The sequence below is a fragment of the Lepisosteus oculatus genome, chromosome 12 (genome assembly GCF_040954835.1).
Source record: "Lepisosteus oculatus isolate fLepOcu1 chromosome 12, fLepOcu1.hap2, whole genome shotgun sequence".
Lineage (NCBI taxonomy): Eukaryota > Metazoa > Chordata > Actinopteri > Semionotiformes > Lepisosteidae > Lepisosteus > Lepisosteus oculatus.
The window spans coordinates 20,875,269-20,901,582 of record NC_090707.1 but is presented as its reverse complement, the minus strand read 5'-3'; the positions used below and the strand labels follow the sequence as shown (position 1 = coordinate 20,901,582).

Sequence of the window (26,314 nt, the reverse complement as noted above, 5' to 3'; positions counted from 1 at the left end):
GTCATGCAGTGTAATTTAGTAGACAAGATGGTCAGTCTTGTCTGAACTGTTATTTCCCCTCTTATGTTTTTTTCTAAAAAGAGTTTCCTTCTGATGCAACAGCTAGGGAGAGCCAGTAATAAAGGTTTCACTCTCTTGCAGGTTGCCCAAAATTGAACTAATATGGATTTAAAATGAAGGGTTTTAGGAATCTAGGTATTTCAATACAGGATTCACTTGTCACTTGACAAAACTTGACAATTTAGTGGACAAACAAAACCAAAAATAGGACTTCTGTTCTTCAATGTCTCAACCCGATCTGGAAAATAGTGGGACTGCTTCCGCATAATAGAGGGGGTCCTCCCACCTATACAGTATGTCAAATATGAGATTTGTGGGGCTGGAAAGTGGGTATTATTGACTTATTCCTGTTCTTTTATTATAACTATTAACCCTTCTACAAGCGTGGTTTCAAAATCTCTTTGGTGAGCAAAAAGACTTCTGCACAATGATTAAAATATGGCCATAATATTGCTCTAAAATTTGGATGGTGTTATTAGAGAATAGTTATGTAGTCAAATGTTACTACAGATCCTAGTTAAATAGTAACATACACGCCCACACATTCAAAGGAATACCAAGCAACTGCCACATGGCTTCTTTAGTTGTCCTGAGCAGTTTGTTGGTGAGGCAGTAAACAACCCATAGCTTAAAGGACAAATATTTAGAAAACTATAAACATGCATGACACAAAAGCTAATATTTGCAATTGGAGTGAGTTCTTAGAGACCACAAGCTTACAAGCTTCTCCATTGGATGCCTTTCATTGACTACCCTGATGCACTTGTAAGGGTGAAGCAAAGCAGGTAAGTCTGTTGCCATAAAATAACTAATCCTCCACAGGTGAATATTTTTAAGATACTTTTAAAAGTATGTTAAAAAGGAAACATCCTTGGGTACTCAACAAAAATTCATCCACATAAAGCGTATGATGCATTCTGCCTGATGGATTTCACAATGAAACAAATAGTTTCTTAGTAAAACAGTACTCCTGATTTTAGTCTAGGTCCCCTCCGAGCCCTGATGGTGCCTGTTTGTTTCTGTGCATCAAAGAGGAATCCAGTATAGAAGTGGTTATACAACTGTCACTCATTCTCTCCTCCCTTGTAAAAACACGTTTTCAGGGGCTATTGGTCATCTTCAGAAAATTCCATCCTTATAGGCTGAGGGCCCATCTGGTCTACACTCATTTGGGGTCTGTTTATCAAACTGTACTGTACAGTATATCCCAGAATTTGTCAGTTGTTTATCTGATCAAATGTCCCAGCTGTCCAAACACCTCGACAGATTTACTCCCCCTCATCAGCTAGTGTGGCTTATAAAAATGAGACACAATAAACCTTGCCAACTAGTACATTCATATCAGATCCATTGAACATCAATATTTTTAAGGTTACAAAATGAGATGTTTATGAAGAAAACCAATAAATGGTCTATAGTGTATGTGTACTAGCATCATTCTGTTAACATATAAAATCATTTATTCTACTTGTTCAAATCCTCTTAAAGGCTTATGTCTTAATGGACAGTGTAGTTTTTAAACTGAAGAGTGCTTGTTCTGTTAATTATGCAGTTTAAATCTTGTGTCTGGGGATGCACTGGGCCTTGCTGGGTACCTGAGCTAGAGACATTTAACATAAACCTAGTTTCATTATGTCTGAATTGTTTTTTTACAGATTAAACAGGGGCAACAAGGTGGCACAGTGGTTAGCACTGCTACCTTGCAGTAGCCCTGAGGCCCCTGGTTCAGTTCCTGGGCTGCTATCTGTGTGGAGTTTTTTGTGTTTTCTCTGTGTTTGGGTTCGCCCTGGGAGGTTCAGTCTCCTCCCATAGTCCACAGACATCCTGGTAGGTTAATTGGCTTCTAGGAGTGATGTACCCTGGTGTGATTGTGTACATGTCTGAGTCTGTGTGTGCGCTGCGAGGACTGGCGTCCCGTCCAGGGTGTATCCTGCCTTACGCCGATGCATGCCAGAATAAGCTCCCCCACAAGCCTTAATTAGATGAAGAAGCTGGAAAATGGAGGGATATAAAAATGCTTATTTTGTCCCAATCCATAAATGTTGTAAATAAAAGATGAAATGCCTAATTTGAGAAGTGATTTTGTATTTCTTCCATGTTGTCAGACTGGAATTGATTCTCATACAAGCTCAATGTTTCCTAGCCCATTCCTCATGTTCTCCCTATCCAGGCAAGCAAAGTCCTCTCAAGTAATGCCCAAATGGGCAGGACTCATTTGCATGAAAAACTTCAAGTTTAGCATTACATGTATTTCTTGGAAACCCAACAATTCGCGATTGAACTAAAATAATCTTTAAAAACATACTTCTTTATAGATTCTATATTTATTTCAAATATAAGGGAACTTTTTCAGCAAACTTAAACTTTAGCATTTATGTTATATATTTTTACACACCTGAATATTTTAACGAGGTATACAGTATATGTGGGACAAAATACAAGATCTGTGTAAAATCTGAGAAATGGACATACAGTACTGTATGAAAATAGTTATCCCTTTTTTTCACAAATGTCACCTGATGCTTTTTTGAGTGTGGTACACATCTTTGAGGAATATTTGCTTGCATTGTAAATTGATTTGCTAACTCAGCAAAGTTTGACGTTACAAAGAAATCTCATGGTGGATTTCCAGGAACTCTGCTGGGTAAAATGACTGACAATAGCAGAGTGCAGGGAAAACCTATGATGAAGTATACGCAGTGAAGCCTGCCAAACCCTGCTAAAAATCAATACTTCATATCTTTCTCTCAGAAAATTTTTAAAACATATCTTTTTTAGCAGGCACTGTAGCTCTGAAGAAGAAACACGATCAGGAAAACATTTTAGCCGCACATTGTAGAATGTAAGAAAGAAAATTAAATGAATAAGACAGCCATGTAACATGTTCGGACATTTTTGAAACAAAAGACTAATTCAGCGTCTTCATGGCTGCCTTGAGCCCCACGTGATCTTGGCATCTGCAGTAAAGGATCGGTTACTGTATCAGACTGCTCAAAGCCTGAAAATAAAACAAAAAAAGGCCAATAACTATAATTCTTTTTAAAAAAATGAAGTCTGAGTCAGTTATGTAATTCATCTGATTTGTTGTTTTTTGGTGGTGTAAAGGGCTCTTTAATTAGTGTGAACAGTAATGACGTTTTGTCTGGAGCCAGAGATAAGGTTGCAGCAAACAGGAGAATGTTGTTACTCTGATTGAAACAATATTGTTTCCATATTATATTGTCATATTTTCTGTTCAAAGGGTATAATAACAATTAGAAGATGAAACAATATAGATATGTAGTGTATGTTGTATTAGTGGAAAAAAAAACGCCTTATGAACCCTCTGATTTTGCGATATGTTTGCTCTAGATCTGAATGCTCTCAAAAATAGCAGTCCATGTTGTCCATCTGGGTCCAGTTGTATAGTCCCTCCCCCACTCTTAACCTCCATTAGCTGGAGGATTAAAGGATTTTTACTTCTTTAAACCATTGCTTAGAGAAACGAAGCACTGTCTCATCCCCAGGCTGCAACAAAAGGATTATAATCTGCATTGACAGTGGAATGCGATTTTAATTCCTCCTCGCCTAGTTCAAAAGTAGTCAGCTATGATTTAGAGTACGTGATTAAATATGTCACTTATTCTGCAAATATACTTGTTAAACATCTTGTCCATCTGTTCGCTCATTAGGTTGCATAAGCAAAAAGCTGCACATACTGTATCAGGAAGAGGGCAGAAACTAATTTCTGTGAATTGGATTCAGTTAGTGTTAACCATATAACCAAGTAAACCAGACTGTTTTAAAGTTTCCGAAATCTGATGTTGCTGTTCTGAAATATTAGGAAAAATGTTTGAAAAGGAAGCTGTCAGCAAAAGTAAAATCCACTCTAGTGAAATCAGGATCTTCTCAGTAATACATTATGGCATGAAACTGAAGAGGACAAATAACTGCAAATGAAGGTTATCAGCTGGTTTACTTTTCAAGTACGGAGCCATTATCTTCCTGGTCTGAACAAGCAGAGGAAAAGAAGCTTACATGAATCTTCACTGATGCAAAGCAATGGCCAAATGTCAGAACTAAGGTGGAATGTAAGCATTCTCCTTCTGTATGCATAAGCCTTGTCTGAGGACAATGACAATGACTATGACAGTGAGGAAAAGCTGAAAGACGTTCCAGTGTCCCGTCTTAATGACAGCATTGTGTTTGTTCAATTCTTAACCAGCTTTTCCTTACATTCATTTGTAGGCCTGTTCCCTGATGTCGGAGGAGGCTACTTCCTTCCCAGGCTGCAAGGCAAGCTGGGTCTTTTCCTTGCACTCACTGGCTTTCGCCTCAAAGGAAGGCATGTTCAGAGGGCAGGAATCGCCAGTCACTTTGTGGAGTCGCAGAAGGTAAAAGCTACCTGTAAAGGAAGAGTCTGCCAAGGGCACAGTGTTCTGAACTGCTTCATCAGAACTCATCAACGAACACAGTCGCTATCTAAACATCGACCAAGCCTGCTCTGAAGCAATACCACAGTCCCCTCTTTTTTAGCCATGTGTGGAAATTCCAATGCGAACATGAGATAAGCAGGCTTGCAGGAAACTGGGTCAAGCTCGGTTGATTGGAATTGGCATATTTAGAGACTGGTGTGTGCTGCTGTGAGAGTGAAGAGAGATTAGGAGCTGAATCATGTGAGCCCCAGACAATGAAACCTGATTTCGGTTCGGCAGCCATCTGCAAAAGCTGTAATGACGAAGCTTCGCCATTCTAAGTGGTTTTCATTGGTTGGGTTTTTCACAGACTCAATTCTCTTCCCAGGGAAGCTGGTGTCAAAGAGTGGCAGGAGTATGTTCATACTGTACAGTACCTCGTGCTTCAGAATGGCTTTTGAAGCCCCTCCTTTTAAGTTTCTCTGTCACACACAGATGAATTGCCATTGATGAATTGTCATGATGAAGAATGCATACAGTATCTTCAGTTGTATTCAGAGTCACCGGAAATAGCTGAAAATAATTTCACTTTTGTTCTTTGTCAGACAAGGTAAATAGTTGTGATATGCAAGTGGTCAAGTCAGTATGTAAAATTGTTCTTTTTGTAAAAAATTACAACATTTTAGTTGCTAATCCTTCTGTGTCCCCATTTTTTACCTGTGAGGGTACTTATCACTTTCTGATGTCTCAGCCTAAATGTATCCCTTACCCAGAATTTGTTAGATCTCATGTTGTTTTTTCCTTCTCTGTGATTCTAGTTTGTGCAGCATGGTGGCATGGCAGTTAACACTGCTGCCTCACAGCGCTTGAGTCCCAGGTTCGATTCTAGATAGAGGAGCCCTCTGTGTAGGGTTTGCATGGATTTTCTCTGTGTGCTCCTGTTTCCTCCCACTTCGCAAGGACATGCTACCTAGGTTATTGTTGCAGTGCCCTGCAGTGAACTAAAATCCTGTCTCTGAGTTTTTTTTGTTTTGCTTCCTGTACTTAGGGATAGGTTCTCTGAGTGTCTGTGACTCTTAACCAGGAATACATGGGTTTCTGATCATGGACAGATGGATCTCAGTATGTTAATTTCAACAATATAGTAACCCCTGAAATGGTTGATCAAATTACATTTAATTATGGTAGAAAACCAAGTTGGGCATCTTGGCAGATGTTTTAAAAGACTGAATATAACCACAGACTCTAAAAATTATAATTTGCTGGATAATAACCACAGATGTCATTCTGTGCCACTGTGGGCTTTCCTTTCTAGTTGCTGGATGGCCGGATTGCTGTCTCTGTGACAAATCAGCTTACTTTCCTTTGTGACATTTATTTCTTAACTTCTCTCCTTTCTCCCTACAGATAACATCCCTGGAGAATGATCTGGTAGTTTTAAAAGCCCCATCTAATGAGGATGTTGCAGAGGTATTAAACTCATATCAAAAGCAGGTAATAACCTGAAAGGAGTTAACAACAACTTAAAAGGAAAACTCTTTGCTGTTAAATTCCTAATCTTATTTCTTTAGAGTGACAGCACTAACACCTGCTCTGTTGCTAGGGTAACAGCTTAAAAGAAATATATGTGTATTTGTACAAGGGATGCATTGTGGTCTTGTTTTATAGTAGCATTTAATACTCTCTTCCCCATCAATGTGGTTCAAAGTTCAAGGCACTTCCCTTTGTTGTTGTTTTATGCCACTCATTCTATCATATTTATCATGAAAGAATAAGTACTTCTCATCTTTAATGTCCCATAAACGTCTACGTCAAAGGGTAAACCTGATAGCAGAGCTCTTACATCTGGCTGCCAATTCCAGTTAACTCTTCTTAAAGGTTTCGTCTTCAAATATTGAAAAGAAAACTCAGTCTTATGCATTTAAAAGCGTTATCCCTCAAAGTGCCTTGAGTATGGATGTCAGGTACTCTAATCATCTGAAATGAAAAAGTATTTAAAATCCACATTAATGGCATTGTAGCCATGTCTGGGTATTAAATCTTGCTCTTGCTAGTTGAATATGTCATAAGCATTATGGAGGAGAGTTCATTGCTTAGCCTAGCTTAGTAAAAAAAAATGTGTCTTAAAGAGAAAGTGTTTGCAATAGATGTTATTTTCTGAAGTAATTAATGGGGTAAGAAGTAGATATATAATCCATTGCAGACATTCTCAAAGCAAAAGCAGGAAACAGCTACACTGATTTGAGTGTGTAATATGCAAATTGACTTGCCCATTGCTGATACAGTGCTGCTTATACGATTATTATGCTGGATTGGATGTTACCAAAAATAATGTAGAGAACTAACCAAGAGACATGACACTTAGTTTAAGACTAAAAGGTTTCATAAAATGACTTTCATTGTCATAAGCTGACTAGAAGCAAGGCAGAAAACAGAGGAGACCAGTTCGACTGAAGCCTGCAGAATATTGAGAAGGAGAAAACAAAGAAAACATCTATTCCAGGGCTTTCTTGTTATGAGGAGCCCAGTTTTCTTAGAGCTTCCTTCGAGTGACTTAAAATGTCAAATTAGCTTGCAATCTCCAGCTGTTCAGCAACTGTAGAAATCTGAAAAGGTGTAATTGAATGTATTATTTGTCCAGTCAAGCATTTAATGAAATAATTTAGAATGAACAGTACATTTTCTGCAGGACTATGTCTGCAGTCCTCTGATTTGCGATAAACTAATTTTCAGCAGGCAATGTCCTCCCTGTTTGTGGTGTTGTTCAGTAAGCCTTCACTTTTTCCTCCCTTTCTCTCAACAGAGCAACCTTGATGAAGAGAAGCCGTTCATTCTCTCAGAGCACATGGACAAGATCAATAGGTACACTTTTCCACCAGGTCTCCTGTTCTCCCTAGTCAGCCTTTCATTTTGAAACTCTGCAAAACAAATGATCTCCGTGTACAGTAAATGCCAACTATTTCTGTCACTTAGTTGGAATTAAAAAAGAAATATGTTTTCTGCACTTTGCTAGGTTAATAGGGCTTCAGTTTCAGGCTTCAGTGTCACATATGGAATTTCTGAAAAACATGTGTTTATCAGCAGAATGTGAGAATGCCAGGGGCATCATTGATTTTCACCTAGAGCACTTTTTTGTGGTTTAGTTCAGATCTTGCTAAGAGGCCATGGAGACAGTCAGAGCTGCAGACATGTTTATACAGCACATGCTGGAAATACAGTCAAGCACTCTGGTGTTAGATATCACAGAAATGCCTCAAGCAGACGTTCTGAATGAAGGAGCGGGCATATTTCCAAAATCCTTAAAAAGTTTATTAAAGGGAGACTTGATAGCATTCATGGGGCTGTTAACTATAACATTTTGACCCTGTATTTTTTGTGATTTTGTAATGGGAAAATTTGGAATCTCCATTTATATTCCTTTTGCATCACCCTATTTTTAATCACCAGTTGTTTAGGGCTTGTCACTGTGTCCCTCCACTGTCACCCTTGTGCCATGATGGAAAAAAGTGCAGAATAGGCCGTGAATGATCCCTGCTTAATTAACAGTGAGGGAGCCCTTTGTACCTTAGCTTCACCCCTGTAAAGGTCCAGGGGGAGACCTTTGCTTCATTTATAAGTACTTGCACACAATAATCAAACAAAAAGAACAAAGCAAAAAATGAATAAACACTGAACATTTCATTCTACTAAAATGACATCAGACTTGAAGCAGACCCCGGGGGTTGGCACCTATCACCTTTTAAGCCTGTATTACTGCAGTATGTAATAATTAATTGCTTTTATCACAGCGCTTTTTATCCCGAGGGATCTCTTACATTTAGAAGCTGACCCACTTCATGCAACAGAGAAGTGTAGCACTAACCTGGCCAGCAGCCCCCACCACACCAATTCAAGTGGAGAAGTGAGCAATTACTTCAGCAATTCCATTAAGAAGAAGCTTTAGAAATGCTTAATTTATCCAACCCTTACTAGAAGTAAGGGTTAATAACTCCAGTGTTTTGAAAAAGTGGGATCTTCAATGACCAAGTAGTCAGAGCCTCAGGCTACGGCATTGTTTTCTTTTTACAGTTCTAGTCAAGAGTAAAGAGCACCTCCTACTGACCCACTGTATTTACTACACTGTACTGAGACTATATGCAGTACTCTGTATTTCATTGGAGCTGTCCTGATCCAGTATATTAACCAAGCCCAGCCTCACTTAGCTTCTGAGTTATGACAAGTTCATGTTACAAGATCAGGTTACTTATGGTTATACTACTCTAAACTGAATGTGCAGTGAGACTCAAAAATGATTTTTATGCCCAGACAAATGTGAAACTTTCCTGTATTCCAATCAATCAGTTACTAAATAACTCAAACACAGGTGAACTACAGTATCAGTAGTTGACCTGTCAATGACACAGTAGTCATTGCAGCTGTTCCCAAGGTGGCTTCTTGTGGCTTTGATTGGGTTACACCCTCTGAATGGGCCATCTGCCACAGTGCACTGTCAGAGATATCTACCATTTTTGACACTCTAAGCCTCACAGTGCCAAGAGCAGAGTTACAATCAAATGGACACTCAAAAATGCCCAGCAAACCACAGGGACCTGATACAAATCTGTCCTGCCCAAGGTGGGCTCAATCATTTGTATGAAGCCACTTTTAGAGTCCCGGTTGTAAATATAGTCCACATGTGACATAGTTCAGACTCAAACCACTGATGTCTTCACTCCAGGGTTTAACCTGTGGTCTACTGAACAAGTAATCAGACTGGTTAGGTCATTCCGGATCCCCTCAAAATATTGTTTTTACATTCATGCAGCAATTAGTGAGTGTACCTCTGTTTAACTGAGTGTCCTCAATCTCTATCCTAATGGGAAAACTTAATAATCACCACAAAGAAACAGACAAGACTCAGAATATCCTGTACACACAATACACACCACTAAAACTGCCAGGCACAGAATTAAATTGACCATTGTATTAGTCATTTTCAAAACTGTTTCTGTTCTACTTACCAAGGAAAAGTACTTAGCTGCTCACAGCTATAAGAACCAGAAGGAAATGTAGTGTTTCTCCACATCCTTTTCTACACAGGAAATGTTCATGTGATCCCATGCATTGGTTGGAATCACTGATCTGTAAAGGTTTCTTCCAGATTCGAACTCACTCCACACATTCAACATGGTCAATGGGAGTTGAGCCTGGCTGAAGCATGTATGACTTTATGTTAGTGATATACTGTGCTGTACCATAGTCACCGTTCGTTGCTAAGCCCTACAATGCAAATTAAATGTTAAGTTCTCCTCCATTCACATAGTAATTAGATTACTTTGATTATGAAGACTGATTTAATGGCTAGCAGCGGCTGCTGTATCCCCAGCTGCTAACTAATTGATGAAAGAGGTGCTTGCTAATTGAATAACCTGCTTGTTCCAACAGCAACCTTTTTGCTGAGAACTCGTTGCTTTATTCAGTTATCACAGCCATGGCTTATATTTTCTAATACTGGGCTGCTGTGCCACAAATGAAAGTCACTTGTAGATTTTAGGGGCCCTTCTAGGGGGATTGTGCATCAATACTGATACTCTTTTTTGAAATATTGTTCATTTACACTGCATCTGAGCCAAATAGGTCTCTAGGGTCCCTGTTTGCAGTGCAGAGATTGAAATTGATTCTGTGTTCTGATATAAGGGGCTTGCATCTCAGGGAGTGATAATTTCTGAGAGAGACTTGACCAGCCATCTTCTGGTAAACACAAACGCAGATACAGTAGTACGGAAGTGTGAGCCTTGCACTCTCTTACATCTCAGATTTTCTTTTGTTTTTTAGACTTGGGTGAGAAAGGAAGCATTGCTTTTCATTTTTTGAAAGGAATATTCTTTGTTTTGAATAATCTTTTTTTCAAATTGTATTTGCTCTTCAAGCTTAATTCTCTGGTTTGTTAAGTGAATCTGTTCACTGGTTTCAAAAGGAGAGGTTTACAGCACCTGCCCCCAACTCTATTAGTTCTCTTAATTTTGTAGATATGGTCTAGTGAATGGCCTAAAGGATATTTGTAGGAACACATTTGCATGTTTTCAACGTTTGGAGTCGCAGATTAAGATGGTTTGGGATTTCTGTTAGATATCTAAGTAAAAGAAAGTGGAGTGCAGCGCTTAGAGGAAAATATTTGGCTGTACGTCTTGATCTTCTTCAATTCTGCACCCATAATCAGATTTAAGTTACATATATGGTGTGTTATCAGTCTCTCAACAAATTTGATTTTTTCAATTGAGGAGAGTAGGAAGTCTTTCACCTATTTATCCCTGCTTCAGAATTTAGTGAAGTGCAGCATGCAAACCTTAATATTCGTGCTTGATATCCTCTTATAATGGAGTGCTAAGACACAGGTGGAAGTTGCTGAATCGTTTATAATTGTAAAACCAATTGTAATATGAACTTTGGAAGACTAAACTAATAAAAACAATTACTTTTTATCATTGTTCTTAAATTGCAGCTTGTTTGAAGCCAGCAGTGTAGAGGAAATAAAGCTGAAACTGAAAAAGGATGGCTCCTCTTTTGCACAGAAGCAGTTTGAGGTGGGTCAGCTTGCACTGATTTAATTAATATGGTGGTGCATCTTTCACAGAATATAATACTCAGATACTCAGAAAATACAGATAACTTTCAGCTTTTAACTGTGACAAATCTCATAGCTGGTTAAAGAGATGTGCAATTAGAGATACACAGCTGAAATATCACCTTCATTCTGGTGTCCCAGACAACTGATCTGTTGGTATAAATGTTGAAATTGTAAGCAATTGCTCAATGAGACATTTTAAAATAAAGCCTTTGCTTGGGAATCTGATGATACTGTTTGAAAAGGAGGAAAAACTTAATGGCTGCCTTAATATAAAGTTTTAGTTGGAGATGACATTATCCATTTTCTTAAATCAAATGAATTTGTATATTTCAAGCTTTCATGTCTTTGGTGAATGATTAATGTGTTATTAAATGGCCATATAGATGCTGGCAGCCCACACCTTTAATTGTTTTGTAGATGTGCAGACGCTACTAAATGGCAGGGGTGTGTGAAAATTTAATTGCCATTTATAAACCATTTCTCGTTAGTGTCTGGCACATTCACATTTCTGTCTCGCTAAATGAAAGCCAGTTATTACTTTATCAAACATCAGCGTCAGAAGAAAGGAGATGAAATGAAAATGACTGACTAGAAAATACTTTCCCAAGTCAGTCGTGTCATATTTCTAGCTACTGTATATGCCCAGCCAGACATTCAGATGTTTGTCAATGTCCGTCACAATACTGTACTGAACACACATTGGCATCTCTTTTTCTGATTGCCCAGTGAATGCATTCAGTCCTGTCACCCTTGAGTGTAACTTTACTTAATTAATTCCTTACACTTATGTAGCACTTTTTCCTGGACATTCAACTTAAAGCACTTTTAAGGTAATGGGGACTCTCCACCATCACCACCAATGTGCAACATCCACTCTATATTGTGTATGGTACTGCAGTTTCTAAAAGCCATTTAACTAGAACTGATTCTATCCAACACCTGTGTTAACAGCTACAGTTCTTGCTATACTGTAGCTCCAATTGCTACAACAGTTGTAGTGATTGGTGCTTTTGATTATGTACTGTATTTCTACATTACTAGCTATCAGGATCCTTGTACACAGAAATATGAAATGTCTAGTTCTTTTATTGATTTTTGTAATGAAACACAAAATAGAGCATGAAATACATCTCAAGTTTTCAGAGAAGTGGCACAAATTACACAAGTTACAATGTTTGGAATAGAGCTGAACACATCTGTGTGGTAGATCTAGAAACCTCACATTGAGTATTTACTGATGCTCTACAAAAATGACTCTACAAGGTTTAAAATGCTAGAATCAATTTTCAGAAAGCAGTGTTTTTTGTACAGAAAATCAGAGTTGTCACTCTCCATCCAAGCAGTCTTAAAAAGATACTTAATCTTGTTAAGGGGTCATGGCAAATTTCCTCCTTTCACTTGTAACTGCACTCACTGACTGTTAATGTGATAAAGCATACAGTATATTTGTATGATAAGAATATGATAAGAATGACACAAAGGTGTTTGAAATGTTAATAAATAATTGAATGAGGCCTAGAATCCACATTTAACACATTTTATAAAGGAATATCTGACAGCCTGTGTTTGTAACCTACCGTATAATAGACCTTGTTTGCATTGAGAGGAACTGCCTTTCATTAGTCTGAAGGGGTTAAAGGGTCCACCAGTCTTGTGCTATACTTCTACAGCTTTGCTTTTCTATAGAAGTTCTCTTTTTCTTTGTAAAAAAAGTAATTTTATTTCTGTATTACATCTGAGTAATACAGTTATATACACATGGTATTTTTGGGATATTTCTGGGTAACCCTAAATTGAAAAAACCCTCAAAAATGTATTACAGTAACTAATTTCATGAATGAAGGAATTAGAATGAAATGGAAGAAACTGATATGAAGCTGCATCAGTGACTATTTAATACCACTTTTATATCTGTATGCAAAATACAAAGCTATACTGAACTATTAAAAAAATGCTTTGGAGTTTATTTCTTCTTTGTAAACTTGTTCAAAACATGACCCTGTCACAATGACATTGACTTCTACAGTATATCAATTCATACTTGGATGGAGTCTTTAGCAATGGAGCAGAAATTACTAAGAGTTTTAAGATTAAGCATTAAATTACTAATTAACTGCCTGGATTTTAATTTCACTACATTTATATATTTGCAGTAGGTATAGTTACGGCACTTATACTTAAAACACATCCATGGCTTCTAATTGACTGAACCAGCAAAGGTGTTTGCACAAAGTGTGTTTGAGGCCAATGGCTGTGGTATCAGCAGTTCAGACCTGGTTCTTGTCACTAGTTGACACTGAGAGGGATTCTCACAGAGAAAAGGATGTGGATGGGTCTCCTTCGGATCCTGCTAAACAGTGGCTTCTTGGTTGTCTGCAGTCTTATAGTGAGACCGCTCTTCCAGTCAGAATGAACTCCCCAAGGCAGGGTGGTGTGTTACAGTATGAGTGGATTTTGGGACTGTGGAGGAGTATGGCAGCATCTTCTCATTCTACAGTTGTAGGTGGAATCTTAAAACAATTCATGGCTGATGCAAGAAACCTTGCAAAAAAGAGCCCATAATGCCCCTGCGGACTATATGGTACAGTAGTTAGCGGTTAATTTTACTGTCATACCTTATACCTATTATCTCAGAATTCATTTATGATTAATCTAAATGTATTTCTATCAGGATATTATTATTGTTTATAATACTGTATATTTGAGGACATAATTAATTTAAAATAAAATTCTGATTCTGATTTCCTGATATGAAATGAATTAAATAGCTACTTTTAGAATTTTAGTTACAGTATGTGTTGTCCAGCTTAGTCAAAGCCTGTTGTCCAGGGTTTCACTTCTGAGGCCTACTGGAGTACTTTATCGCATCAGCCCTGGGCTGTTTTCTCACTACCTCTGAAAAAGTCATACAAGATTCTTCTATTTTCTGTTCAAAGCTTTGACTTGTCTAGCTTTCTTTCTGAAGTTTTTTCTCAAGTGTCCCTTTTTATTTCCTGTTTACCTGGATACATTGTGATGAAGCTGTGCTTTCCCTCTCCTAGGGCCAAATTCTTCCACAGCCCTGAATTGGCCTGTTGGCGATCTGCTCTCGATCTATGCTTCTGTGTTTTTATATGTTTGTCACTGTTGCTGTTGGGAGGAGACTGTACAGAGGAGCAGACTGTGACCTGCACAGGACAGAAAGACCACGTCTCCCAATCTCTGTCCTTCACCTGACTGTTCCAGAAAACGAATGTGGGAATTGACCCAGATAGACACCAGTCTTTGTCTTGACTTTCCTCCTCTAGTGGGTTTTTAATTTGAGTTGAACGTTGTTGCTGACCAACATCCTTTTGCTCTGCAATCACAATGGACTCCTTTTTGCTCAACGTATTTGTGCATCTCTTCCTTGAGTGGCCATTATGAGGCGGTGCGTTTGGGTGGCTTTCTGAGTGAGAAGTCAAAATGGACTCTGTATCCCAACCACTTCTTATGGCACATTTTGGAAGATTGTGTGAGGTAGATTGTTTTTGCTCGACCTCGTTTCCCTCAGGCACTTGGGCTCAAGTACACCTGCCCTTTCCCATTCTGTCCCTGCCATTATCTTCAGTTTCTTCTCCTGTGTTGTTCTTTTTTGCTCACTCTCTTCAGGGGACATCTGCTGCATTTCTCTCCTGTCTAGGTGCTTTGCCGAGTCATGCCCTGTTACATTACTGAGCATTATTTCTGAAGGAGAGGCTGCCATCAAATCTTTCTTTTTCTTTTTACCTCAGAGTCTCCTTCTCATTCTTGTTTTGAGGGGCTCTGGAGGAAGTGAGGGGCTTCTCCTGCCAACATTTATTCCATCTTCACCTTCCCCATTTAAAGGAATTCTTACTGATGATAGAGGGACAGGCTTCTCTGCTTCCAGGTCTTTCTTTTTCTTTCTACCTTGGAGCCTCCTTCTCTTCCGTCGTTTTTGGGGCTCAGAGGGGCTTTGATTGGCATTGTCTGGGGAGTTTGACCTGTCCTTGTTACTCTGAGTGGACATGGGATCTGGCATGAACCATATTCCCACGTGCACCTCTCGCCATCAACACCTGTGGACTAGTTGATCTATTATTACTTCTCACGCCTTTTCCTATTTATACCCTCTCACTCCTCTCAGTCCCTGGTCACTGTTGAGATCGACTTTTGACTTTCTCTTGTGCACGTACCATTTTGACCTGACTTCTGGATACCCGACCCTGTTCAATCTCTGGATTCGACTTCGTCTCTGTCTAGTGTCTTTTGGATTTGGATACTCTCAACCTGACACTCTGGAAACCCGACCAAGCCTTCCTACCTCGACATCATATTCTGCCTTTCGCTCCTTGGATTTGGACACCTAACTCATTCAACATACTCCCTCAGCACAGCATAGGGTCCGACCAGTTATTCTCACATGTCCCTAGTGACAACACTGACAGGATCCTCAATCAATTTTGTCTCTGCTGTCTTTTCTACTGCCTTTTTTTTGTGCACTGATTATCATGGTTTGTTTCATTGTCATTGAGCTCAGCTTGCCTTTGGCTGTTGTGTTTCTTTTTCTTCCTTCTCTTTTCAGACTTGTCTGTTATTTCTTTTAAATCATTCTTTGCCACAGGAGTGAAGGGCATGCTGGGGGTTATATTCATCTCCCCCTCCTGCTCTTGCTGCTGAAGGAAGGCCTGGGAGTCCAAGCTTTGTTGTAACATTGAGTTGAAAGGTGGTAGCTGGACTATAGAGTCTTCAGTGGGACTTGGTGTCTGTCTTTCACTGGCTGTTCACTCAGAGCTGTTTTTTTCTCATCACCATACTCTCCACTTGTAGATCTATCAACTTCTCCAGCACTATTATTCTCAATGTTACATTCATTGTCTTTTACATTTTTCTTTTGGCTTTTATTGCCTTGACTGCTGTTGTTTTTTTAGATGTCTCTGCTTTTTCTCTAGCATTCTTTATTTTGTTATTTCACTGCCAGTGTTCTCTTCTGTGCTCAGTGGGATCTTTGAGGGGATGATTTTGTCCTCTGAGTGAGGTTCCTTTGGAGATTCAGGACTGTCCACCTTCTCCTGGTGAAATGCTGTGCAGGCTCTGTTCTCCTGTTCTGCCACACTCAAATTCTGTCTCTCTTCTTTCTGCTTGTCATCTGTTTGATGATTTTGATCATTATTTTCCTCTTTCTCTTGGTTGTGGATTGTGGTTTTATAATCAAGAACCATGCAGGTAGCCTTCATTTCAGAGGCTTCACAGAGACTCACACTGGCTAGGCTTTGAATAGAAGACTTGCATTTGCCCCTGGGTTTTGCTTGTGATAGCTCACTCTCAACACCAGCTCTTCTAGCTACACAGTCAGCAGCTCTCCTGTTGTTGTTCTCCCTCAGAGCTTTTCTTTGTTTCTTGGGGACCTTCATTCCTATCCTGAACCTCTCCCTCTCCCTTCTTCTCCTTTCCCCAGTTTTTCTTTGTCTCCTCTCTGATCTTTCGACTCTACCAGTGCCATGCAGTGGAGAAGCCTTCTTTTTAGTTTGTGTATCAAAATTAGCTCCAGTCAAATTGCAAGGGCTACACTGTAAAGAGCAAGATGTTCCCATAATGGCTCTTTATTCAGACTGATAAAAATATTTGCTTGTCAGTCTTCTTCAATTGTTCCACAGTGACATCACCGGTGACAATGTCAATGGGTGTTCTGTGATGTCACTTCCTTGGATACCTGTAACTAAATATCATACATATCCTGTATGGATTATGTATCTAAGGTCATATTATAAAGTAAATATCAAGAAAATAAATATTTTTATGTAGAATTGTAATTAAATCTGATGAATACATTAATATTTATTTGCTTAATCATTCTCAGAACAGCACTGAGGTACAGTTAGTTCTGTTGTCTGACAGTTTCAGAGTCCTGGGTTTGATATTAACCTCAGGTGTCAGGGTCTGTGAGGAGTTTTCATCATGTTTTATGTGTCTTTTCCCTACCAAAAATGCAAGGGCTAGAACTGATTGGCTCTCAAGAAGAAACGATTAGGTGTACAAGACCAATCTGATTATAGATACTTATTAACATACATTTTCATTTACTTTTTTATATTTTCAGACAAAGAATATGTCATTTTTTTAATATTTTGGTGCCTTTTTTTTCTATTACTGGTGTTTTGTTGGCTGAAAATGAATCACAGACAACTTTATATGTGATCATTCAATAATACAACCCTTATGTCTGAATTTTGTGCTCATGTCTGGTATTTTTGGTATTAACCTGAATACTGTAATAAGCAATCTGAGAGGTTCTCAAAACCAGAACCTCTAACCATTAATCCATAATTTACTATATTAATTTATTGTGTTATAAAATTCTACAGGTTTACACCAGGCAAAGCTCTGTTAGATTATTGTATAACAAATCCCAGTGACAAACTGGGGGTTAATAATATTTAATAATTCCTTCCAATTATATAGCATTTGTCTGGACACTCGACTCAAGGCACCAATGTGCAGCATCCACCTGGATGATGGCATGGCATCCATAGTGTGCCAGTACACTCACCACACACCATTATGATGAAGTTAATTTATAGAAGGGGATTATTAGGAGGCCATGATTGGTAAGGGCCAATGTGAAATTTGGCCAAGACACCCCTACCCTAGTCACTGTAACTAAATAAGACCTGCGATGCATTTGATATAATTGACAGTTAATAGGATGTGGAAACATCCTTGTCTCAGTAAGTATCACATATTGATCTTCCTACCTTTTAGGTGCCGAATGCCTGTGATGAGTACAGTCTTGTTTCCTTTCAAGCTGTGTCTTTCAGACTTGTATCCTGTCCTTTCTTTTCATACAGACCCTTTCAAAGATGTCTCCTACATCTCTAAAGATTACGTTCAGACAGCTTCAGGCTGGAGCCTCAATGAGCTTACAGGATGTGCTTGTGATGGAATACAGACTCAGCCAGGCTTGCATGGTAGGTAGAACGAACCAAGGACCATTCGGGATATTTGACTTGCATTTCCTTTCACCCATCTGTTTTTGTGTTGTGTGCTCTTAACATTTCTATGGTTATTATATTTAATAAGGCTGTGAAGAAAAAACCCTGGCTTTTTTTTGTTTGCAGTTTTCTCAGTTCCCATTCCTAGGTTTGTTTTCCATAAACATACTGTAACTCTTTTTTTCTGATTGTCCCTTCACATTACACCTCCAAATCCTATTTAATAATTAATGCTTCCAGGAGAAACCCAATCTGACTACTGTGCTACAAATTTTTGTGATTGGTTTGTCTTCTTGCTTTCTTTGTAGAGGGGTCAGGATTTCTATGAAGGAGTAAGAGCTGGTAAGTTTCCATTTTTGTGTCACCCACTTCAGACATCTGTATTTCACCTGCATGCTGGTCTTTGTGAAGCAGTGCTAAATGTTTAAATGTGCATGCCTACAGCTGTGCTAAATTTGAGCATGGCTTAAAAAGGAGTATCTGTATATGTTTTTTTATAAATATATATGCTTTATTTCCAATTTAAAATAAGATCTTTTTTGCAGTACTTTCAAATTTTTGACAAGTGGTGTAAAGCATGTGACAGTTGTTTTACTTTGTTTTGATTTTGCTTACATCTGAATTAAACGTCTAGTTTTTCAAACATTTGTTTGGATTTTTGAAGTTGGTTTTTTTTTGCTTTTTAAATATGGCAGGAGCAGTATTATGTGAACATTGGCTGTCTTCTTATACTGTACCTCATTTCAGTGCTAAAAACAATTTTTCCATATTCTAGTTGTGTGAACTAGCACTTAAGTTCTCTTTTCATTGTTGCTCCAATTACCATCTGTGGAAAAATCAATATTGAGGCTACTGTATATTATTATACTTTATTAGGATTATATATGAGGATTTTTCCTTAATTGACATATTTCAGTGCAGGTAGTAGTTCAGGTGGGTAGCTGCGTCAGCATGCGTAGGCTGCAAAGGAACAAGTAATAGGTTTATTCCATGCTGAAAAAAAGAAGAAAGAGAACACAACGTTTCGGCCGTGGAGCCTTCTTCAGGTGTGAGAGAGACAGGGCAGTAGGCAAAGGTAAAGTAGCGGGAGAACAAAGGTTGAGAGGGAGGAGGAGTGAGAGGCGGGAGCAGGGGACAGAAAGAGAGGCCAATCAAGAGGTGTGAAGTCAGAATGGGTGCAGAGAGGTGTGAAATGAAACTTCCAATGAATGGAGAAAATTTAAAAGAACAGTAATCTATCGTTAAGGGAAGGGAGAATGTGTGATCCTAGCTGCAGAATAATTTTAGTTTCGGTGGTCTTTCTGATGTATGAGTTCGGAAAACCGTCTTTGAGAACACAGACGGAGAGATTAGAGTGGTCGTGGCCGTCAGAGGTGAAATGACAAACAATGGGCTTGGAGAGATCTTTAATCTTCACAGCCCTGACGTGTTCTCTGAAGCGGTCTCCGAGTCTCCTTCCTGTTTCCCCAATCACCCAGACAGCATCTTGTACCTCCAGCAACCTTATTTACTGGGTGATTATCACCCAGACAGCATCTTGTACCTCCAGCAACCTTATTTACTGTATCTCTTGCAGTAAATGCCCAGCCATCTACATTGGGGAAACAGGAAGGAGACTCGGAGACCGCTTCAGAGAACACGTCAGGGCTGTGAAGATTAAAGATCTCTCCAAGCCCATTGTTTGTCATTTCACCTCTGACGGCCACGACCACTCTAATCTCTCCGTCTGTGTTCTCAAAGACGGTTTTCCGAACTCATACATCAGAAAGACCACCGAAACTAAAATTATTCTGCAGCTAGGATCACACATTCTCCCTTCCCTTAACGATAGATTACTGTTCTTTTAAATTTTCTCCATTCATTGGAAGTTTCATTTCACACCTCTCTGCACCCATTCTGACTTCACACCTCTTGATTGGCCTCTCTTTCTGTCCCCTGCTCCCGCCTCTCACTCCTCCTCCCTCTCAACCTTTGTTCTCCCGCTACTTTACCTTTGCCTACTGCCCTGTCTCTCTCACACCTGAAGAAGGCTCCACGGCCGAAACGTTGTGTTCTCTTTCTTCTTTTTTTCAGCATGGAATAAACCTATTACTTGTTCCTATTTCAGTGCAGGATTGAACAAACTAGAACTAAAGATCCTATTTACTTAGAGAGGCAATTAATTCAGTAGGCCTTTAATTTACACTCTGCAGACCTTTGAATTTCAATGTACCTTTTGGTAGCACAGAATATTCTAACAGTACACCCCTTAATAACATTGTGACATTGCATCTTTATTTTTCCCAGCAGTATTGACACAACAGTTTAAAGCGTGGGCTGAGACACACTCACATAAAGAAGGCAGCTAAATAATGAGAAATGTAGTAATACAGTAACATCGCTTGTAAGACAAATACCTGACAGAGTGCTTTTGTACCCACAGTGCTCATCGACAAGGATCAGAGCCCAAAGTGGTGGCCAGCAGCCCTGGAAGAAGTGACAGACGAGTTTGTGGACAGTTGTTTCAAGTCATTAGGAGGCAATGACCTCAGCTTGTGATTTGTGTGCTGCAGATGGGGATAGAGGCCAAGGGCAGCCTTTGACAATGCATGGTCTTTCATTAACCCTCTTCACGACCACACTAACACATACTTCCCAACTGAGGAATTACAAACCTGGGCTGCTTCACCATCTGGGAATTAACCATCTGGGAATTTGTGTGATGAGCTATAGCTTAACAAAACCCACAATTTAGTGCCTTTTGTTTCCAAATAGGACAGCTTTAGCAGGGAAATAATTGACAGATAATATTTGTTTGACAAGCTGTGCTGTGTTTCTTAAGCTCATCTTGCTGTGATGATTTATGCCTAAGCTGTCTGTTTCCCAACATTCTCAGTTGACCTGTTCTGTGCTTAGTGTGGTAATGTATTCAGAACAAGTAAAGTAGGACTGCATAAATTAATTAAATTGATGGTAGACCTGATTTACTGTTATATTACCCAATAAAAGAACAATAATAAAGGAACCCATTTGAAATTTCTGACTGACATATATTTTCTGTGGGCATTTCTAGGCTATAGACCTTTTGGGTAATGTCAGAATGCTCTATACTATAGCTCCCCTTTTCCTGTTTAAAGCACAGGTTGCTTTAAGTACTCATTGATGAAGAGTATTGAAAATTGCTACATAAACATCAGCTTTCGAAAAAGTGTTTCATTCATTACACTTTCCCGTTCACAAAAACAGGACAGTCACAGCGAATGTTTTCGAGTGCCATTGCAAAGAACTTTTATTCGAAAGCATCTGCTGAGCTTCAGAAGAGCACTCCAGTAAATAAGTGTGACAAGGACATATTTTACCACAAACTGTTAGACAGAGCACTTGAACAGTTATTTGGAGTGCCCAGATTGAAAAATAAATGCACTTCAAATGCAGCTTTTCTATTGCTGAAACTCATTGTAGTGTTATTCTAAATCATGTGAAATGAATTTGAACCTATTGTTTGATAAGGGTTATTTTGAATGCAGCGTATGTTGTTGTTTAAAGGTTAAGGTACAGTGGCGGTAGTTTGCGTAGTTTGCATTGTAGTAAAGCCAGTTGAGTCAAGTCAAACAAGATAAGATTCTAAAGTATTGCAACATTCATCAGAAGTAATCCTTAGTAATCCTTAGTTTCCTTGTTTTTCTAAATCCTGGGTACATTATGTTTATTTTATTTGTCTTAAAGTATTCTGGTTTAGGTAAAAAAAAATGCAGAAAAAATGTTACTGTATACATATATCTACTGTACATAAAAACAGGTTTTGCAAAGTTTATTCTGTAAAATAAGACTCTGCATGTTTCTTTAGAAACACATTTTCTTTCCTGATTACTTTTTTATGATTTTTCCTTTGGATAACGTTTTGCAAGAGGAAAAGAAAAAGTAAACTGACTAGCAGTTGTTTTATTTAAAATGTCATTTCATCCACTTTTTCTCAGATACACTTTTTGGTATAGGCAGATCAGACTCATGTATAGTTGTATAATACAGGGCTTTGGACTCCTGTAGCTTTCTGAACAATTTTATATGTATTATTTTATATACACTTGGCTTTTGCCCTACCTTAAAAACCTATGAGCTCATTGTTTGAATTCTAGGCGTGGGCAGTAAAATAGTTTTGTGTAGATTAACAGATAACAGTGAGTATCTGGAAGTACAATTTTAATATCTCATATTACTAAAAAACAGTATAATGAAACAAGTTGGTTCCAATAACTATTGTTACAGCATTCTGAGTTATATGAGATAAAGATTTTGTCCTCATGCTTCTTGTGTTAAAGGATGTTTGCCAGTTTCCTTTATTGTAAAAGAAATGTTCCCATAAAGTTTACATATTGTGTTTTAATTTTTCTAGCATGTTTATGCTGTTAACTGTTAAGATTGTCAGTTGTATGGATCTTTTTTGTATTAGTGTATGTTATGATGTGTGGATAACACTATTGTTACACTAGAAATGTAAGGTGTTATTATTATAGAAGCAGTCTCACTGCAATAGGTCACTGCTTTCAAAAACATTTTTTTTTAAGTAGATATTATAAAGGACACATTGAAGCCTTCCCTTTTAATTTGCTGTGCACAGTATTGTCCTTCAGGAACCTCCAGCAGTTGCTACTGTATATCAATTCAATTCCTTTATTTTACTCTACATGTTAGCAGAGTGACAGAGATGAGTGAAAAAGAGAAATCAATTTGAAATTTAAAGTCATTTGATCACAGTGAAAAATTCATTGGGCTTCCATGTTGTACCTAGTGACAGGCACTCTTTTTGAGGGGTTTAATAAATATGCAGCACAGCACATTCTGTATTTAACCAGGAGAAACAGACAGCAGCTACCAGTGTCACTACTGAGTGATGACCTGTTCTTTGACAGCTCCAGTTAAGAGCTGAGGTTGCATTTAGGAGAATTGTCATATTCAGGCCAGTTTGAAGATTAATAATGGATGAGAAAGGCAACAGGCTAACATTATGGGAGGTAGGCCGCTAAAAAAGCTTATTGTTGACCTTGCTCTCATTCTTAATGTCTTTGATTCCATATTTCCAATTAGACCATTTCCACAATAGGGTATACAGTATTATTTTTAGTAGTTTATCTGCAAAATAAAGAATAATACTTGCTAGGATGAGAGATTTCAAAACTGTTTTTTGAGTAGTTTATGAGAGTGCTGTAGTCTTATTAACTTCTACTGAGTTTTAAATGTTCTGACTTTGTCATACAGTATGTAATTATTTTCAAGCCAACTTTCTTGGAAATATAATATTGCTGAGAAGCATTAAAGACAGGATATGAAAATATAACACACAAAGAATAGAAAACACAATGTGCTTTAGAATAGAAAAAATGGATTTGCCTTCCTAATGCAGCCATTGAATTGTGATAAGAACTTGTCTCTCTTGTTGGGGTCTCTACACTGGATGATCTGAAGATTGGTTCTCTGAAGACCTGAGCTTTAGCTGCAAAGCACACTTAATGAGATAGGGTGCTCAATACATCTCACTAAGCATTATTCCCTACTGAACAAAATAAATGAATTTACTTTGGCCTGCAGTGCTGCTGCAGGTGTTAAACCTGTGTGATTAATAAATTTTATTTGAAAGGATTAGGTTCCATGAAACTCATTTCCATAAAACCTTCGTGAAAGAAGACTGTGACTTATGCTTTGATACTCTAACCTAAATTTGCAAACTAAGAGGGGGCATATAAAATGTATTGCATTGAGCGTCAGATTGCAAAGACGGGTGGTGCTTCATCACATAGTATTTCATGTTGCTGGTTTCTTCTTATGACTAGCAGTGTTCTGCTTCAGTGATAAAACACAGCTTGTTGGAACTTTTCAATTCTGGGCTGTTTTAAATAACTGTGTAACGTGTCAGTGTTTCCTTGCTTTCTTGACAGCATAAGTGTGTAATACTGTTTGTGGACAGGGAGGAAAAATATTTATGACTAAATGTGTTCTGTTTCACAGACTGCAACTGTGGTGCAATGTACTGTAAGTGGTGCAATAACAGTCAATATATGAACATGGTTTAATGTTTAATGAAAGATCTAGTCTATTTTACTAGGTCATATGGACACATATTGTTTTGGGCATTTTTTGTATGTTTTCTGTCAATCACTGCTTTATAGTTTTGAAACAAAATATATTGTTTCAGTTTATTGAATGCACCAGATTAAAGTGATTATTTTGTCCAGTCCTATGCTCCAGGATTAGACCCGTTTTCTAAAAAATGATGTCATAATTTCAGAGGATAATTACTGTGTATTAAATAGATCAGACCTCTTCAGTCTCTTTCCTGCTACAAGACCTTTAATTTATAACTGGCTAATTAAGGTAAGTCTTTGGAAAAATCTCTTCTGCAATTAGGGACTGGGATGTAACGCTCCTGTAGAAAAGCATCCAGTTTGTACGAATTTTGAGGGCGTTTGGTGTCTTAGGGCTAGAGATTACATAAACCAGTTGTGAAATATTTTAATATTTCTTCAGCATTTAGAAAACTGCTTCAATTTGATGTACTGGAATTGAAAAAATAATAAGCAAATGTTGTTTTCAAGAGCTAATTTACTTTCTCGTACATTTTCTATAAAATAAGCTACCGGTTTATCAACACTCTAAGGTAATGCTAATATAGGGAGAATTCTATGAGTTACCTCCACCATACTGACCTTAAAAGTTAATTTTTTTCAAGTCGTACCTGAATGAAAGGCTTGGGGGAGTATGGAAAATGCTACATGTTGTTGAAGCTGATTCCCTGCTTCTTTTAAGAAATGACTGGATGAGATCCTTGGATCAATTAACTACTAATTACCCAACAAGCTAGACGGGCCAAATGCCCTCCTGTCTTTTGTAGTCTTGTTCTAATGTTCTGAAGAGCACACGATTAAATAAAAATAATTTTTATTGCCGTGCTATTCCAACTATGAAAAAGCTGTCTGTGAACTGAAATGAATAACCTGCAGGGATGATTGCAAGCCCATTAAGAATCTTTAAAGGAACCATCCTGCCTCACCAGCTCATTAATTGATCCATAGAGTAAGTAGATTAAATGTGATTCAGACAGCTACTTCAATAGCTAATCTAATGATTAAAGTGGCATTATATTGGCCCAACCCCAAGACAAAACGTTTATAGGCAGCAAAAGAAGAGGGCTGTAACTGCAAAAAAAGAAAGCTGGGCCTTTCACATTCAGGTTTCTGGCCAAGGGTCACAGGTTAGCTCCTTAACCTCCTTCAAGCAGGTCCACATTAATGTCCTTGTAGGCCCCAGGCACTTCTGTTTCGTAGGCCCTATGGCGGATGCATTTTAATGAGTGTATCAATCCATATGATTATGTGGTTGATCAAACTTATGTTGGATATTTGTTTGAATAGCCTATTCCTGCCATAGAAACAAGTAATAGGTTTATTCCATGCGGAAAAGAGAAGAAAGAAAACATTTCGTCCATAGAGCCTACTTCAGGTCTCCATGGCTGAAATATTGTGTTTTCTTTCTTCTCTTTTCCGCATGGAATAAACATATTACTTGTTCCTTTGCAACCTACGCATGCTGATACAGCTACCCACCTGACCTATATACTGTACCTGCATCCATCCTCCAACCATTTTCTAACCATTTTATCCAATACAGGGCTGCAGGGGAGTTGCAGGGGAGTCTATCCCTGCAAGCAACAGGCACAAGCCAGGATACACCCTGGATGGGACAATAATAGTAATTCCTTACACTTACGTAGCACTTTTCTGGACACTCCACTCAAAGCGCTTTACAGGTAATGAGGACTCCCCTCTACCACCAGCAATGTACAGCATGGTGTGAAGGCAGCCATAGTGTGCCAGAACGATCACCACACATCGGCTATCAGTGGGGAGGAGAACAGAGTGATGAAGCCAATTCATAGATGGGGATTATTAGGAGGGCATGATTGGTAAAGGCCAATGGGAAATTTGGCCAGGACGTGGCCACCCATACATGGGATTTTTCATAACCACAGAGAGTCAGGACCTTAAGTTTACATCTCATCAAAAGGACAATGCCTTTTTGCACTATACTGCATTAGGTCCCACACAGGCTGCAGGACAAGCACCCCCTACTGGCCAAACTAACACCCTTTCCAGCAGCAACCTCAGTTTTTCCCAGAAGGTCTCCCATCTAGGTACTGTCCAGGCTCACACCTGCTGAGCTTCAGTGAGTTGCAGGGTGATATGGCTGCTGGATGGGACACCTTTATATCACAGGACATGCACGCACGCACACTTGTGTGTGTTTGCAAA

General features: G+C 38.6%; 1 protein-coding gene across 1 annotated transcript in view; it reads left to right on the top strand.

Moving 5' to 3' along the window:
- Nucleotides 1-21,047, top strand: part of hibch (3-hydroxyisobutyryl-CoA hydrolase) — a 61,856-nt gene extending 40,809 nt beyond the window's left edge. Inside the window, exons 8-14 of the mRNA XM_006636626.3 lie at nt 4,288-4,433; nt 5,862-5,948; nt 7,258-7,316; nt 10,936-11,017; nt 17,889-18,008; nt 18,341-18,374; nt 20,455-21,047. Of these exons, the coding sequence (XP_006636689.2) occupies nt 4,288-4,433; nt 5,862-5,948; nt 7,258-7,316; nt 10,936-11,017; nt 17,889-18,008; nt 18,341-18,374; nt 20,455-20,570 (644 nt within the window). The 3' untranslated portion in view covers nt 20,571-21,047. The remainder of the gene's footprint in view (nt 1-4,287; nt 4,434-5,861; nt 5,949-7,257; nt 7,317-10,935; nt 11,018-17,888; nt 18,009-18,340; nt 18,375-20,454) is intronic.
- Nucleotides 21,048-26,314: the final 5,267 nt, after the last annotated feature.